At 41.9% G+C, this 18,376-nt stretch overlaps 1 protein-coding gene across 2 annotated transcripts in view; it reads left to right on the forward strand.

The window, feature by feature from the left end:
- The window catches only part of CPVL (carboxypeptidase vitellogenic like), a 126,110-nt gene that overhangs the window by 44,640 nt on the left and 63,094 nt on the right, over positions 1 to 18,376 (forward strand). For both annotated transcript variants that reach the window (XM_032872458.1, XM_032872466.1), the window contains exons 4-7: positions 164 to 278; positions 1,270 to 1,328; positions 2,950 to 3,029; positions 7,991 to 8,057. In XM_032872458.1, coding sequence (XP_032728349.1) covers positions 164 to 278; positions 1,270 to 1,328; positions 2,950 to 3,029; positions 7,991 to 8,057 — 321 coding nt within the window. The remainder of the gene's footprint in view (positions 1 to 163; positions 279 to 1,269; positions 1,329 to 2,949; positions 3,030 to 7,990; positions 8,058 to 18,376) is intronic.

The following is an 18,376-nucleotide window of genomic DNA, read 5'->3' on the forward strand; positions in this document are numbered from 1 at the left end:
AGATGAGCAGCACTTTGCTTGTGACGGAGAGCAGTCTGGGGTCTGGGAAGGCTTTGGGAGATCCAGGTGAGGCAGCGAACGATGCGGGATCCGGTTAAGTTTGCCTGAGTATATTCTTTTGCTTAGGACTCTCTGTGGTCACTGGCTTCTTTGTCCCCTTTAGGTATACCCTGAGGTTGCTCCAGTGGTCCTCTGGCTGCAGGGAGGGCCCGGGGGTTCATCCATGTTTGGACTCTTTGTGGAACACGGACCTTATTTTGTCACAAGCAACCTGACCTGTAAGTATTGCCTGGACTCTGTTTTCCTATGGAGAGTTTTTCACCTGAACCTTATATCTGCTCCAGAAAAAAATTCAGGTGTACTTGGAACCACAAGGAAGAGCATAATAGTTTTAGATGACAGAAGCATAGCTCTCTGGAGATGGCTGTCTAAGAAGTAGGAGCCACCAGGGTGAGCGTCCTGGCTGGGCTGCTTTCTCCCTTGAAATTTGGGTGATAAGTTCTAAGCTATTTTCCTGCAGTCTGCTGCCGGCTCAAGCAATTGGGGCTTGTGAAAACAGTTGGTTTCTAGTACTCTTTGGGCGAGCTCTTTTGCATGAGACCAATGGGTAGAATTATATCCCTAATTACTCACACAGACTGAACACTGTAGGGTTCAGTCACATAAATGATCAGCTATCCTGGAAGCAAGATGCTGTGGGTGGGGGTGGGGCCAGAGGAAGGAGCAGAGGAGCCACATCTGGCTGTCATCCCCAGTTTACCTCTATCTCATTTATTGGGGGGATGGGGGAGAACGTTTACTTTTCCTGGGTCAGAATTTGGAGGGTGACCCATCCTGTGATTCAGGTATAAAAGGCATGTCTGCCAGTTCTTTTGGAGTTGTTCTCTTTGGCATTGGCCAGGAGGAAGAGGATTCAGAAGGATTAGATGTTAAGAAGGGTTGATAGGATCAGACAGATGGGTTTATATTATATATTGTTGTTGAGTTTTTCCACAGAACCAGTTGCACAGGGTCTTGTTTCCAAACTTCATCATAGAAAAAGATGTAGAAACTCTCTGGGTTCAGGAAAAGTAAAGAAGAGGAGAGGAGAAGGAAAAGGTACCGGTGTCTGTTCCCCACTGTGAGAGTAGGAAGCAATGTCAGAGGGACACCGGGAGTTCATTGATAGGATGGGGACAGGTGGGCTTGTTTGGCTCCTGAGCAAAGCTGGGCCCTAGGTGGGGTGCCTTGTTGAAGACCCAGTTTCAAACCTCTTCTCTGTTTTGCTAGTGCGTCCCAGAGACTTTCCTTGGACCACCACACTTTCCATGCTTTACATTGACAATCCAGTGAGTATCTGATGGCCTTATGAAATGTCAATGTGGGCCTCTTCTGTCTTTTTTCTTTTTATAAAATACATTTAAGAAATGGGTGGGGGGATGGAGATTTAGGTTTTTTTTTGTTTTTTTGTTTTTGCTTTTTAAAATAGAATTTAATCTATTAAAACACATCTTTGGGATTTAGTTTTTCTAACATGTATGCTTAAATCTGAGTTTGGGAATTTTGTTTGCTACCTTCTCTCGTCTCATTTTTAATCTTACGAAATGTCCTGTTCAGTGCTTTCTACCATCCACGATAAGGGATTAATTTCTTTCCACTGATGCTATGTCTTTCCCATATTGTGGGTCATTATATAGTATTATATATAGTATTAGAATTCTTAATCTTTCCAACAGAGTTCTAGATTTAAAAAGTCAAAAACTCACTCGTTTAGCACAGTGAGCCTCATCTCCGAACAAAAGTGGAATTCTCGGAAGTTCTTCGGAAGTTGACTCCAATAAACATCAAAATAGGAGAGTAACTTTAGGGTCAGCTTCTGCTGCAGGTGTATCTTTACCCCCTAATTTCTCTGATTTCTCTCACTTCCCACATGGTTCAAAGAGAAAACAGATAAATAGGGAGAAAAAGGAGTCCAACGTAGCCATTTACCCACCTTTCGCACCAAGTTTGACCGCCTCTTTCCTAGTCTATAACTGCATGTTTATATTTCACAAGTTGCATGAAGTGTCCTTTTGCCTTGTGCATTTTAGGAAAACAAAAACAAAAATACTTATACATCCCTTATACAAACTATTGACACAAAATCAGTGGTAGTTTCTTCTGAATTTTACAGCTTAGTTGTCTAGGAATTTCTAGGTATAAGAAAATACTAGTTTAAAACTAATCTTTATTTTAAAACCTACCAACTGAAAGTGAAGGGACTTAGTGGCCATGGTTCTCACCAATGAAAAATCAAAACACACACACACACAGACACACACACTCTCTCTCTCTCTCTTTTATCTCTAGCCTAGAGAGTTCCTTCTTGTTAGGACAAAGCAAAGCACTCTCCGGGTTTCAGAGAGGAGACAACTTTGGTCCTTTTGATACTGTGATGGGGGCCAGGAACAGTGAATTCTTCCCCCTTAAATCAACATCTGGCAGGGTCCCCATGGTGGAAACAGGACAGCTCAGCCACTGACCCCAGGGTAGAGTTTTGTACCTTTTTTTTTTTTTAAGAGAGAGAGAGAGAGGGAGTAGGATAGAGAGGGTGGTAGAGGGGCAGAGGGAGAGGGAGAGAGAGCCTCCTAAGCAGACTCTGCACTGAGCACAGAGCCTGACAATGGGTCTCGATCTCATGACCCCACGATCACAACCTGAGCTGAAACCAAGAGTTGGACGCTCAACCGACTGAGCCACCCAGGCTCCCCATGCTGAGATTTCATTTGGGCTTGGAGGAGGGGAAGGGGAAAAGGTGAAATGCAGCATCCTTCTGTGAAGGTGGCTAAAGGCACACGGGCTAGAGGCAAAAATCCAAGGTCAGAGGCTTGGCGCTTGGAATAAGGTTGATTCCCTTCCAGTGGGGTGTCTCCCGAAGGGCTCCGAGGCTTGTGCTTCTGTGTCACACCTGCGTATTCATTTCACCTTCAGGTGGGCACAGGCTTCAGTTTTACTGACGACCCCCAGGGATATGCAGTCAATGAGGATGATGTCGCCCAGAATTTATACAGGTAAAAGGAGACCTGGTTCCCTCTTGACCTTCTTAAGACCAAAAATTTTTCTATTTTAATAGGGAAATCCATCCAATAGGGTAAGTATTACTGATTGGTCCTTGTGGTCTAATTCTTCAAGGCATTTTAAGAATACCTTCACGGGAGAAGTTCATACCTACTCACAGGCACGCACACCCACGGTCTATTTTCCACTTTGTTAACTTATCACTGATAATTATGCACATGGCCAGCAGAGAAGATGACAAGGAAGGCTGGAATCCTAAGGCATGATTGTAATTTTGTAAAAATCGCCTTTAAGAAACAATAGAAACAGAGCAGAATTCTTCAAAGATTATTTTCAGACCTTTCAGCCAGATGCCCAAGAGGATTTTTGCTTGCTTTTCGTCTTGCATTTTAACTTCGCATTTGCCTGGAAACATCTTCTCAGATGCTTGCTTGCTTCTTTTGTTTCTCTCTGAGGCCTTCAAATGCAGTTTTCCCCTTGCTTGCTTCTCCTTCATGACTCCCAGGCTGAAAGTTCAACTTCCTAGCTAGTCTCTTACTTTTTTCCTTCATCTTAATAAAATTATTCTTCTACTAAAAAGAAGAAAAAAATGGAAGGAAAACAAAGTTGTAAAAAACAATGGTCAAAGTCCATATAGTTTCTTCTTTTTCTTACTCACATTCATTACAGCTATTTTTAGTACTTTTTTTTTTTTTAACTAAGTGACTGTTCTCAGTTGGTCACATTTTTCCAAGTCTGTAAATTATTACTAGAGATCAAGTCCTGAATTCTTTCAGATCACCACCATAGTGAGCAAACCCAACAAATCCCTAAAGTGAAAGTGAATCTAATAGAAGTCAGGGTTTTTTGAACTCTGACAAAAGTTTTCTGTTTTATTTTTCTTTCTCCCTAAGGCAGATGGCTGGGGAACAGTGGAAAGGGGACCTTGGTCTTTCTTCCGGAGATAGTTCTCTCTCTCTTCCTTACTGACCCAGAAAACAATATGGTGGCTTCTTTATACACTTTCGTTTGTCCTATGTCTTCTTATTTTAACACTTCCACTCAGTTTCCAGGGGAAGGGCTAGGACCCCACACTTTTGCTTCCAGGTGCAGTGGGTCTGGGAGCAGATTAGCCATATTTCCACATGGGCTCCTCCTCCTGTCCCCCTCGCTGAGGCACCTCCTGTTGCCTTAGAGAGACATGATCTTGATGACTGTCCTTAACGAGTTTACTCAAGCACCATGAGCCGTGACTGTGTGCTCTCATTTTACAGATAGGAAACCTACTTCTTGCCGCGCCCCCCCCTCCCAATTCCTCCCTGCCCCCTCAGACCCTCTTTAGGTTTAAATCTAAACAAGCTCAGTTGTTTAACTAGCAAACACCCAGAGGGCGGAGGTTCTGTGGGGAAGAAATGCATCAGTCCCCTCCAAGCCAGAGCCGACAACCCTGCCCTTCCTTTTCTGTCTCTCCTTCCCCTCCCCCAGAGATGGTCCCAACTTCCCGTTGACCCTCCGTGTGGATATTTACTGCTGACATGTGGTACATCTCTTCTTGCATGACATGTAAAGAGAACCTATTTCAAAGCATCCATTGTTTATAGCCATTTCAGTTCTTTTTGCTTCGGGCCCTTAGAACTGGAAAATAGCTAATCAAGGGCAGTGCAGAAAACTGATTTCAGCTGTTTCCTTTATAGTTTACACTATTTGTTTCCCTTTGTGACTACATTCTTCTCTCCAGCTCTCCAGATGGGTGTTTGGAATAAGAAGGTCGCTTTGAAACTTATAAACGGGTTACTACAGGTTTAAAGAGAGGACCTTCTTTTTCTCCCTTTGAAAACCATCTTTCTTTTTTTTTTTTCTTCCCCCTGAAAATTCCATTCCTTTTGCATATTAATAGTCCAAGGCTGTAAGGAGTAGATTCCTACTAAAGAGGCATTTGACATTCACACTAAGGCTGCTTTTCTTTGTGTTTGGAAGTAAAGCTTATTTTTATTTTTTACTAACAACATGTTTAAATATTCAATTATTTTGGTATTTGGAACATGTTGTTGGGCCACAATACCCCTCTGGTTTAGGTAATAAATAAATAAATGTACTAAAGAATACTGAATTTAGTAACTGATTTGGAGTGTACTATCTGGGGCCATTCTCCTTCTGCCACTGTTTATCGATTGCCTGCTCTGTGCGAGACACTGTTCCTGCTGTGGGTGACAGCGTGGTCAGCCAACCCCGTGGTCCTCGTGCTGGTGCTTACCATCGCGTGGCATGCCTGAAATTAGTTTCTTAGCAGCGGAAGGAAATGGTAGTATCGTTCAGTTACACCTATTGGTTTGTATAGGAAATAGTGTCAGTTGCTAAACAAAGCTTCCTAACAATGACAATGATACAGATTTCGTATATTAAATGAGAACACGGTGAGTGGCGCGGGCAGAGCAGATCAGGGCCCAGCCATACTAGGTACGGAATGAATGGGAGGATGGCCACCTGGAGGCTGCCACAGAACAAAACGGCCACACTTCTTGTCACCGTGTGTATTTCAGCTGAACTGTTAGTGACTAAAGCTACCCCTTGCTTAGCTCTTGTTGGTATGGAACTTTTGTTTCGGTTGTCTTAACCTCAATTCTTTGGAACGTCTTGTATTTATTGTGCCTCCGACTCCATTAGAACCCACCGGATTCTCTAGTGCAGTATCATTTCCATCTACCTTCCGTGCCCCGAACCCACCAACTTCCCTTCTTAACAAAATTTATCTGAGGAAGAATTTCTTCCTAGTCATCATCCTTTGCAAGCTCAGTTTCTTCCTGTTGTCCTTTAATGTAACTTTTTGCCACCAGGTGGCCTTTGACTAACATTCAACTTATTAGACAAGGCCCTTGGCACAGTGCTAGCAAGGTCAGCAAATACAATCATCTGGCAGAGGCCTCCTCCCTGGACATCTAGCTCTTGTGCCCGAAAAAATACGTGGCGTGCACACACACATACACACGTGCACACACACGTACATTATGTATTACAGATTTGAGCAGCTCTCCTTCCAAAATTTGAAACTTTATGTAGACCTTATTCTAGATTTTATTTTTAAGCAAACCCTCACCATGGAATAAGGATTACACACAGTGGAGTAAAACACAGTTAAACAAGCAAATGGCACATGTATATCCAACTTGCTAAATTTACTTTTTTTCATTCTTCACTCCCATTTAAGAAAGGCCTACCAAGAGCTTCCTAGGATTAGCCAAATGTTTGTTCTGATGTTCTTGTGAAATTAAAACTTTAACTTCCTCAAGGGAGGGCCTTGCCTTGGTAACGTCAGCTAGAAAATCCTGGCATTTTCGACCTAGAAGCAACCGAGAGGTTAGCTCCTTGAACTAAAATTGCCAGATGAAATGCAGAATGCCCAGCTAAATGTTCAATTCAGATAAATAATGAATAATGTTTTTACTCTAAGTGTGTGCCATGCAATATTTGCGTCATAGTTACACTAAAGCATTATTTGTTGTGGATCTGAAATTCAAGTTTAATTGGATGTCCTGTATTTTTATTTGCTAAGGCTGGCAACCTTGACAACTTTAACAGTTTCTCCAAGGAAACAAGCTTTAAGCTAAAGCATAAGGCTTAATTGAGATTTACTATATTAAATTGTCCTGTATTTTTATTTGCTAAGGCTGGCAACGTTGACAACTTTAACAGATTCTCCAAGGAAACAAGCTTTAAGCTAAAGCATAAGGCTTAATTGAGATTTACTATATTAAATTGTCTATTGCCATTCCAACTAGCAGGAAGAGAGAGAAGTAGTTTTTAGCCTGAAGGCTGGCGAGGGAAGGGTGAAAAATAAAGTCCTATTTTTATCTCCACGCTGAAGCCAGCATATTGCCAGCACAAACATGGAAGCTATATAGTACAGCTTCCCAGATTTAGTTGCTACAAAGACTTTAGTTACTATAAATAATAAATACAGAAACACACCACAGCTCTACAGTGGTTTTTAATGGTGGATGTTTATGGAGCCTTTGAAAATTAAGTACAGCCAGGATCACGGCGACTATGATGACCCAGTTTTGCCTCCCTATAACCCTTGAACCCTCTCCTCCTCCTGGTTTTGCGGGGCCTTCTTGCCTTTCATCTTTGCTGGATAGTTCGTGGCTTTTAGTCCCTCAGCAGGAAGCTGGAACAAAGGCACTGCCTAGCTTCTCAGACAACGCGATCTGGGTCAGCACACTCATAGAGCATCCAAGTTTCACAGGTTTTGTTTCCTTTTTGAAAGATTTTGGTCAAGTAGAAAGTCATTCACTAATCTACCCTTTTCTTGCTTGTTATGAAATCGTTTCTTGAGTTTTTGAATCTATTTCTGTATAACTCATTGAAGTGGTGATTGGCATTCTTTAAGAAGTGTGGTTTTTTTGAGCGTAGATGCCACTGTACCGTTACTTCCAAATCTGGCCATTTGGTGGTTTTCTTGTAGACTATGGCCTTTTTATAGCTTTTTTGTTCTTGGGTTATTAAAATGCTGAAATTTGGGGAACCGCATTAGAAATGCTCAGGGTTCCCCCATAGGAAGAGGTTGGTAAGCCAGTAAGGTTCTCATTAGTTCGCCACAAACCCGGGTTAACAGGGTCATAAGGTTTGTGGAACTTCCTCCAAGAAGTGCTATAATAATAGATGAAAGTCCATATCGCTTTGCTCACGGGTCCCCTCAACAGCTAAATGGTCCAGGTTGGTAACCCAGAGATTTGGAAACCTGCCCAGGGTGTTGACTCACTTTTATGGGTAAAGTAAGCTCACAGTTATTTCCTAACCATCCACAGTGTGGAATGTCACATACATGACACTTTGAATACAGTGCCTACTGGACCTCACAGCCTAATAGCATCTTAGTTCAGATGAGAAACCTATTGTCAAAGGGTTAGATCTGCTAGCATAGCACTAAGCTCTTCTGATGCCATGTGATTTTTTTTAAATTTTTGTTCTTTTGCAGTGCATTAGTTCAATTTTTCCTGTTGTTTCCTGAATATAAAAACAATGACTTTTATGCCACTGGGGAGGTAAGTGGAAGTCATGTTTTCTTGTATGCTTCCAACATCAGCAGGACTGAAATACGTCATGACATTGTGATTCATGCATTCTGTCTGTAAATACACACACACACACACACACACACACACACACACACATTAATATTAATTCATACCATATTAAAAAATTTCTGTTTAGTCCCAAAATGTTTTCCATAACATTTTTTTATTATAAATCCAGGATTCCCTAAAGTTTTGTGTATCACAGTGGGTTGTTAGGTGTCAGTCCCCTGCGTTTTACTAAAGATTTTATTTGTTTGAGAAAGAGAGAGAGCACAGGATGGGGTGTTTGGCGGGGCACAGAGGGAGAAGCAGGCTCCCCGCTGAGCAGGAAACCTGACGTGGACTCACTCCCAAGATCCTGGGATCATGACCTGAGCCGAAGGCTGATCCTTAACCGACTGAGCCATCCAGATGTCCCTGTTCCCCGCCTTTTTTGTTGTAGTTGTCATTCAGATTGATGATTTTGAAGAGCCTAGGCCAGGTGCCCTGTAGAATATCCCATTTTCTGAGTTTGATCCTTTACTCAGTGCTTAGATTCAGTGAGAAGATTTTGGCAAGAGCATTACATCGATGATGTTGTGTCCTTCTGTTGTATCATATCAGGAGGCACATAAAATCTGTTTGTCTCATCATTGGCAATGATAAACTTGATTACTTGGTCCAGTGATAAACTTGGTCACTTACCTCTGCACTGGAAAGTTACCTTTTTCCTTTTGAAATTAATAAATAATGTGAGACCATGTGCAAATCTGCCCCCCCCCATATCTTTCACCCAGTAGTTTCAGCATTCATTGATGACTCCTGTCGGAATCAGTTCTTCCACTGGGGGTTATAAAATGATGATTTGGGGGAATCTATCATTCTACAGATATCATCTGGTATTCTTCTATAGTGAAGATCTTTCCCTCCTCTTCTGTATTATTTACTTCTAAAAATCTCAATGTGGACCCTTGGTTGGTTATTTCTGTTTGATGTGTTAAAAATATTTTGCCATTATTATGATTTCTGATTTTCGTATGTCCCATATTTGGTCAGAGGGAACCCCTTCAGGCTGGCTCTTGTCTTTTTTGACAGGGCCCACCTAGTCTTTCAGAATTTCCTTGATTTTTGGCACAAATCTATGCTCTAGAATTGTCTTCTACTTTCCCTGCCCTCGCCCTGAAATCAGTCATTTCTTCAAGGAACCCTGGCTCCTTTTAATGGGGCATGGTATTTAAAAACCAAGATCTGAACACTAAGTGTGCCCGTTGCTATTGGGATGCCATTTCCTTTCGACTTTTTCTGTAGGCAGAATTGGGGAAGAGAATGACATCATACTGATACCCATAATTCTAATTCAACATCACAAGTTTCTTTTTTCCTTTCTCCATTCTGTGTTTGTGTACCCCTTCTCCCACATTTTGGACCATGTTTCCCAACAGCATCACTGTATTTACCTCTTGGCTGAATCCTACAATACGTGCACAGTGATTTTTAATTACTACATCAGACCCACTACCAACAAGGAAAACTCCCAAGTTCCTTTCAATATGTTTTGCTATAATTACTTTTATCTTCAGACTGCATTTCTCTATAGGTTTAAAAGTACCATGTTTAAAAGTTACAAGCATTAATTCTATTTTTTCCCCCTAGGATGATTACATTATAATTTAATATACATTTAGGTTCACTTGCATAGGTTGGCTTCAGTTTTAGGGTTTGCTTTTCTTTTTCCATCCATTTGAATGTAAGCTTATTTTCAAAATGTATAACGACCACTGTTTTGAGGACACAGAATCCCTAGGCGCTAGGTATATACAATCGTGAACAAAACAAAGTGATTTCCTGCCTTTGTATATTGTAGAGGTGAGGACAGTGATAAGTGGGGAATAAAAATGTACGACACATCAGGCATTGATAAGGGGCATGAAAAAAGATAAAGCAGGTGAAAGGGTTATAGAGTGTGGAGGTGCTATTGTGGATAAGATTGTCAGAGAAAGGTTCTCTGATATGGAAACAATTGGGTACAGCCCATGCAGCATGTAGTAGAGCTATAGCTACAATTATCTTGGAGAAGAGCCTTCTTGGGAAGAGGAATAGCAAATGCAAAGACTCTGAATTGGGGACAGACTTGGGGTGCTCATGGAAAAGCATGGAGCCACTGTTGAAGGATGTGAGATAAGGAGAGGCAGGCAGATCATGTAGGCCCATGATGGACTGTGGACTTTATTCTAAGTGTAATGGGAACTTGTTGAAGGCTGCTATGTTCACTGAAATAGTAGTTAGGATCCAATTCAATTCAACACACATGTTTTGAGTGACTACCCTATCTGAGGCATTGGACAAGTATTAGAAATTCAGTGATTAATAAGATATTAACTCTATCTTAAATCTGAAAGCCTGGCCAGAAACGCAATACTGAATGAAAAGTACAATCAGAGAAGTAGCTATAAAGACAAATAGCCCAAGGAGAGTGCACACAGCTACCTCTCAATGTGGGATCCTCAGGAAAGGCCAAACAGAAGAGGGGTGACCATTAAACTGGATTTTGAATTAAGAGGAAGGATGTGTTGGTCAAGGCTGTTTTGCTTAAAAGTGACATAAACCCTGTTCAGAATGGCTTGAGTAAAACAGGAGATCAGTTGATTCATGGCTGGGTCTGGGTGCTCAAACATTGTCACCAGGAATTTGTCTCATTCTTTCTTGATCTGTTCACTTGGCTTTGCACGTTACTGGTTTCACTCTAAGCTACGTTTTTTCTACCGGCGCCCTTGCCCCTCCACCCTACCCCAGAGCTCCAATATAGCCTATCAGCTCAACTTTTTTTTTCCCCATATAGTCCACCCATATTCCTGAATCTCGTGTGATCCATTTGAATCCCATGCCTGTTCTAGAACTAGTAAGGGATCAATGGCATGGACAAATAGGTTGGTAATAATGGTGCCTGAAGCCCACCCCAATGCTCTGGGAGGGGGAAGATCACAGGGGAACCTCACCTTCTGAATCAAAGGCCTGGGAGAGGGAGATGAGTAAAGAATAGGGAAGATGCTGGTGATGACACCAGAGGAAGGGCTGGAAGGGTACTGGGCAAGCTCAAAGCACAGACGTTTTCTGAAAGGGAGTAAGGGGAAAAAATAATCTCAGTTTTTCCAAGGGAATGGCGAGTTAATAGAACTAGGAATTTCCTTCTCGCCTACCTGCTTTCTTTTCTTTCTGTTTGGAAGGACATTCTGACAGTTTGGCATATCACACTTATGTCTTTTTTTAAGCCAATTATTTGGTCAGGATAATTTAAGACCAGTATTTCCCTGCTGTTCCTTGACTTTCAGCCCATTTCAGAGGCAGGTTGGGTAAAGGGGCAGGAAGCAACAATCCCATCATTTTGGAAACAACCCTGGAAAATGCGCAGTCTCCACTTCCAACAGAAGAGTGATCAGCTTACTGTGTAATTCCTGCCTCGCAAATAACATGGTGATGTCGTTAACCATGATGTTGGGCTTTCAGCAAAGCTGCCAAATTCTGGATGAAAAATGTGTCTATTTCATGTCTGCCTGGTGGTTTCATGCATGTAATTTCCAAACATGTGTGGAAAAGGACAGTTCTCTTTTTACATTCTTTGCTGCCATGATGAATACTTTTAAAAAAACCTATGCCTTCCAAGTGATGGAGGAAGATGTGAACGAGGGCAGGCAGGACATGGGATAGAGATGCTGTTGCCAGGCAGCGTCATCTTCATACGAACTATACAGGATACATTCAATATGGGGACACCTCTCGTTCTAGAAGGAAGAACGCTAAATAATAATGCCCTGCTGGATTGTTTTATTAGAACAATGCTATGTTTTTCCAGCCCAGTTTGTCCCATCCAGTCTTTTGTTTTAAGGCTAGGGGGCAGAATGGAAAAATGGAAGGACCTCTGGGTTAATGATCAGGAGACCTGAGATTCATTGCTGGCTTTGCATCTCTGGATAATCCCATACAAGTTCCTTAACTTCTCTTGGCCTCTGCTTTTCATCTTACAGTCAGAGGGCTTGGTTTTTAGATTAGATCACTTCCAGGGATATTTTGCTTTCCTAGATGTTCAAGCATAGTTACCTAGAGGTATTTGTAAAGCATCTGTACACAATTGCAATTTTAATGCAATACCTCCGATCCTCTCTACCAAAAAAAAAAAAAAAAAAAAAAAAAAAGGTTATGAGAGGTTTTTCCAGAAAGGGAAATCCTTTCTCTTTGTTACTATTAATTTCTGCACACTCTTATGGAGGCCGACCAAATAGTGGCACTGAAGTAGTAAAATCGTCCTTGAAAAATAAATGGTAAACTCAGAAATGGTTTTCTGCTTTTTGATGCAAATGTACGGGACCTAAATATCCTTCCCATTTGCGCACCACAAATGAGGGTTAGCGCGATGCTTGAAGGGTCTGGAGCAGCTCTTCAGCTCCCTGACTTTGGTGCAAGGGAATCTGGAAGTAATAACAATACCTACTGCATAGGACTGTTTTGAGCATCTAATTAGATAATCCTCCTCAAATATTTAATGGAGTGATGGCTGTGGTGAGTACCCAACACATGATGACTATTATTACCATTCATGGTGAAAAGCTGCATTAATATATTTCTGCTCCAAAGCATATGGCCTAAATGCACATGGACAGGGGCTGAGATATTTAAAAAGTTCTGCTCACTTGTTGATGTGGCTTTGTCTCTCCTGTTATTTTTTTAATGATTTCTATTAATTCTTTAATTTTTAAAAAATTTTATTTATTTATTTGACAGAGAGAGAGAGAGAGAGAGAGAACATGAGATAGAGAGCATGAGCAGGGGGAGGGGCAGAGGGAGAGGAAGAAGCAGACTTCCTGCCAACCAGGGAGACCACCCCCGGGGCTTAATCCCAGGACTCCCGGGGCCTGACCTGAGCAGAAGTCCAATGCTTAACCAACTGAGCCATCCAGACATCCCTGAAATTATCTTTTAAAAAAAAAAATAGCTTTCTGGAGTGCCTGGATGGCTCAGTGGGTTAAGCCTCTGCCTTCGGCTCAGGTCATGATCCCAGAGTCCTGGGATCGAGCCTCACATCGGGCTCTCTACTCCGTGGAGAGCCTGCGTCCTCCTCTCTCTCTCTGCCTGCCTTTCTGCCTACTTGTGATCTGTCAAATGAATAAATAAAATCTTTAAAAAAAAATAACTTTCTTTGTCTAAGAAATGATGATGGAGCTTAGAAGTTGATATTTAAAGTTCCGGATGGTAGCAAAACATGTGGGGACTGACCCAGGCTTCTCGCCACTGCTGCATGAGCCCACAACCAGGCATACTGTGGGATTCGCAGGCAGCACGATGCCGAAGGAAGAACCGCTTGTCTCCTTCCCTTCTCTCCATTTCTACCCAGAACACCAACTGGAATTAATTTTCTCTAAAGAGAGACAAATGTGTCTGTAAATCACCCTCCTCCAGGCATGAAAAAAATGTACTTCAAAAAGAGAAAAAAGCTGCATTTAATTCACATAATTAACTTTCTTTATAAGTGTTATCCTTTCCGAGCCAGTAACTATTAGTGAGATTGCCCTTGTTCTCGAGGTGCAGACACACTTCAGAATCCTCTCAAGTGTACATGGGCCCAGCTAGAAGTTACACTAAAACAGCCCTCACTGGGAGGCAGGGAGGTGGTGGGGAGAAGGGGCACTGCCCATTGTTCTCTAAGCACGTGGCTCTGTGTCCACTCCCAGGAAAGATTCCATGCCTATGGGTGGCTCTGGCAGTAGCCGTATGGAGAGCTCATTCAAAATGGCGGAACACATGGTTAACACTGGGCCTCTCTTCTCGGATAGCAGGAGGGGGCTACCCTCAGCAGCAGTTTTGCAACCATGGTTAACTTGAGGGCCGAATAAAGGCAAAACTTTGAAGCTAGTTAAAAATTAGTGAGCTTAATAGGATACTTTATCTTCATCTGCATGTGTGAAGTCCTGCTGGGATCACGGAGTCTGACAACCTTTATTGAAATCATCATGGTCCACTGGGTCTGGGTTGCAGGCTCCCAGTAGGTGAGAGCCATGCTTGTGTCATTTGTTTCATACGATACCAAGCACAGTATTTATTGACATAGAGCAGCTTTGTGCACGGTTGTTGCTAGATAAAATAAAAATATTGGTGATATTTCTCTCTAACCTCTTTTCATCTCTCTTCTCTCTCTGTGCTGTGTCCCGTGCCCTGGGGACTGTCCCTTCTACTTCCTTATTACCTACCCCCCCCCATGCCCCCGACTCTCAGCCTTCCTTTCTTTCTTTGGCTTTCTGGTGCTCGGGTCCTGTTTCTCTAGGCTTGCTCTGTCTCCTTCATGATTGTTCTATTTCTCTCCCCCTTTCTGACTTATCAGCACACTGTCCATTAGAAAGGATCTACTACGTTAAATTCACTCCCAACATGCTTGTATTTGAATGGAGAACAGAGCCCAAGCCATAAAAAGATAGTTGTAATAGGGGCATTTCCAGCACTGATGTTTAAGCAGGAGAGAGGAGAACTTCTCTGCAGGCCTACACCATTATCCTTTTAGTCCTGGCTTGAATTTGGTAGCCAGAAGGGGGCCTTCAAGAATCTATAGTTTCTCTGTTCTGTTTGTAGCTCTTATCTGAAAATACTGAAAGTGGACTGTATGGCAGGCATGGTGCTAGCCATGTCATGGCTACCTTCTGAAGCTTGCCCTGTTATTATTATCCCCATGATACAGCTGCGATGACTTAGGTCGCCCTTACCAAGGAAGCAGCTGGATTCCAGAGCCCAAAGACTACAGACAAGAGACTGGCTAAGGATCGGAACCCTGCTTCTGTAGGTACTATCTAGAAACGGGGTGCTCTGTCCTTGAAACCTCTGTCTCCAAGACCTGCCTCTTCCCATAGAGCAGGTGCACTGTCTGTAGAAGGGAGTCAACATCCCTTCCATATTTCATGCAGAATCCCTGAGAGTTAGCAACTTTATACAAACAAGAGAAGTTCCCTGTCTTTTTGGATGTTGCTGTTTTTCTGGTGAAAACTGAGTTTTAATCATAAAGATTAAGCTTTGATCATAAAGTTTTATGGAGTAAATAGAAGTTTCGAGTGACATAAAGGCTTGAAGCCCGTGGAATGCGGTTATTTCTTAAAGCTTGAAACTTTCTGAATTTTATTAGATGACATTCAAGCTGCTTTAATTCTTGAGCTCATGACAAATGTCTATTTTCAGTTATGTTCATCTGACCTTCCCGTTTTTCCTTTTAGACTTGAAAATGAATTTGTGACTTAGGAACTAGGAGTTTGTATCTTTTGACCACCTTCCCCCTGTTCCCCCTCCCCCCAGCCTCTGCTTCTGGTAACCACAAGTCTGATCTCTTTTTGTTTGCTTTTTGTGTGTGTTTTTTAGATTCCACATGTAAGTAAGATAATACACTATTTGTCTTTCTCTGACTTATTTCACTTAGTGTAATGCCTTCAAGGTCCATCTGTGTTGTCACAAATGGTAGGATATCCTCAGTTTTTAATGGCTGGATAATATTCCGTTGTATGTATATACCACAACTTCTTTACTCTCGTATCCATCAGTGGACACTTAGGTTGTTTCTGCATCTTGGCTGTTGTAAATAACACTGCTATAAAAATGGGAGGAGGGCAGCTATCTTTTCAAGTCAGTGTTGTCGTTTCCTTTGGATATATTTCCAGATAGCAGAACTTCTGGATAATATGGTAGTCCTATTTTTAAGTTTTTGAGGCTCCTCTATACTGTTTCCCATACTGGCTGTATTAGGCTTTTTTTTTTTTTTGAAGCATCTTTTCATTACAAAATAATATATCATTTGGAAGCCAGTGTGTGTCTTTGCATAAATATGTGACTAATAAATACAGATCAAAATGTTTTTCTTATGTCTTTTCCTAGAGATTCTGCATTTCTTTTAAGCTCATTTTCAAGAAAAATAGATGTTTAGATAAAGTCATACTCTCGTTAGAAGTCGTGTCTTTTTTTTTTTTAATTGCAGCGGTGTGGACTAGAAATTAGATGACACACAGTCTAGAAATGTCTAGGAAATTGTAGAGATGACCACAGTGCTGAAGTTCCAGCTTTCCCCCATCATTAATTCTCTGAGCTGGCCATTTTAAGGATACACCTCTTTGCTCAGAAAAAAATAATGGTGCCCACTGAAGTAAGAGACTTCTGAAGTAAGACACTGAAGTAAGATGAAGTCAGGGTCACTCTGAGTCCTGTTCTCTTGACCGCTGTGTCATCTATTACTTTTAGGCTTTTCACCAATTTTTGTGGTTTTTCAATGTGGATCTAAAACTCTCTTTGGAGCATATCCCCTTATTCCCTTCTGATCGCCCCCAAGAGTGGGGATGGCCCAACCAACCCTGTGTGGTTGGGGAGCGTGAGAGGACAGGGCATGGGTATGACTTTCTCCAGAAGGGCAGCCCACCTTGTTTCCTTCAGGGGACCTGAAGGAGTCCCTACCAGCCCCAAAGTGAATTCTCTAGAGACATTCATTCCAGCTGGAGTGGCTGTGGGTAGGAGGCCACAGCAGAGCAAAGGGCGCAGAATAATCCCAGATCATCCACAACGTGCCATTCCTGAGGTTGCCCATTCCGCCTCTTCCACTTCCAGGCAGAGCTTGGGAGCTAGGGCCCGCAGGTAGGGACACTCTGTGTCCAGGTTCCGGTGTGTCTCATTTCAGAGGCCATTGCTCCTTATCCCCAAGAGAGGTTCTGTGGGTTTTACCATACAAGCGTACACCTAGGAAAGCAAGGCAGAGAATGAATATCACTGCATCTCTCTTTTTTTTTTTTTAACTAAACTTTAGTAAGAAATGCAGCTGAGAAATGTAGAGTAGTTTAAACAATAGTAACAGCTAACATATGTGAAATTTCTGCAAGAAGACATTGTTTCCATTAAAGACTTATTCTCTGACATGATTTTTTTTTCTAGGGGAGCTGATTGAAACTTGATTTTAGATATGAAAGTTTTTGTCCTCCTTTAAAAGTAACTGGGTGGCAGGGGTGCTGTAAGTCGGCTGTGGATGTTGCGGAAACATGTAAGAAAGGAGAGCTTCAGACCGAATACACAATTACAAGTTTCTTTAAGTCCAAGTTCATTGTGCTTTTACACATCTGGATAATTAACCAAGCATTACATTCTCTCTAGACTATTTTTACAAGTACAATATGCTCCTAACGTGATTTCCATTAGGCTGTTCCAAACATCATTTAAGAACTCAGAAAGATCGCAGACGGAGATTCGAAACCACTGTTCAGCTGTGATGTGGAGACCTTTTTCTCTTGTGGGGGAAATAAAAGACCGAGAGCTGAATTCTGAGATCCGTGTGATGTAAGAGGAAAAATGGAGGTTTATTGCTTCTGTAAGCCCTAGCAAATGCAGGCATATACAAACACACCCTAATATCTCTGGGCCTTCTCGTCAGAGGTGAGCTCGAAATATGGTCACTATGGGGAAAATAAGCCATGCAACAACAGGGCTGGAAATTGCAGCTGGAAGCTCCTTAAATACTAGAAAGAAGTAACAAGGGCAGAAGAAAATCCTGATGTGTTGGTCGCTAACCTAGTTTGAATTACTGTGTTAGATAAATACATTTGTCTGGCTGAGTTCCTCATTTGAGGGTCACTGCTGAATTCTAAAATAATACATGTTCAGATCGTTTCTGGCCACAGTTTTCCTCTTTCCTTTTATAAGCACTTTGATGCTGTTCTGAGCTTTTATGAGGCCAGGGTCTGATCCGATGGTAGAAGGTTAGTTCTAATTCATAGACTTCAGGAGTTTTCGTTGGCCAGCTGCTGCCCACATTGATGAGCACCAGCGAGAGATCAGAGAGACCACAGGGCTGAGAGTTGTGGTGGCTGCTACTCTTGTTGTTGTTATAGACAGAACAAAAGAAGCAAGAGTTCATAAAATTACAGGATTACAATTGTAAGTCCTCAGGGGCCATATTGTTCATTTCTGATCCATCAGCCAGCCACACCTCAGTTCTCCCCCAAGAACAGAGGTTTCTATTCTATTTAAAATATCTCCAGAAAAGAGAAAACTGGGCAAATAGAACACTTGATTTATTGTCTGGTTGTCTTTTAAAGAGCTCATGGTGGTCAGAGAATCATTAAATTGAGAAATAAATGATCCAGGAAGAATAAACTAGTCTGATCTTGAAAAAAAAAAAAAGTCTCAACAAGGAGAGCAAAAATAATTGAAATTTCATTATCATGTTTCAGTGTCTGTTTTCCATAAAATAATCCTATAATTGTCTACTGTGTGACAGGCTGAGCCACTCAACCAACGGAATGATT

Source organism: Lontra canadensis, unplaced genomic scaffold (assembly GCF_010015895.1).
Source record: "Lontra canadensis isolate GAN:19392208 unplaced genomic scaffold, GSC_riverotter_1.0 scaffold2, whole genome shotgun sequence".
In the NCBI taxonomy this organism is placed as follows: domain Eukaryota; kingdom Metazoa; phylum Chordata; class Mammalia; order Carnivora; family Mustelidae; genus Lontra; species Lontra canadensis.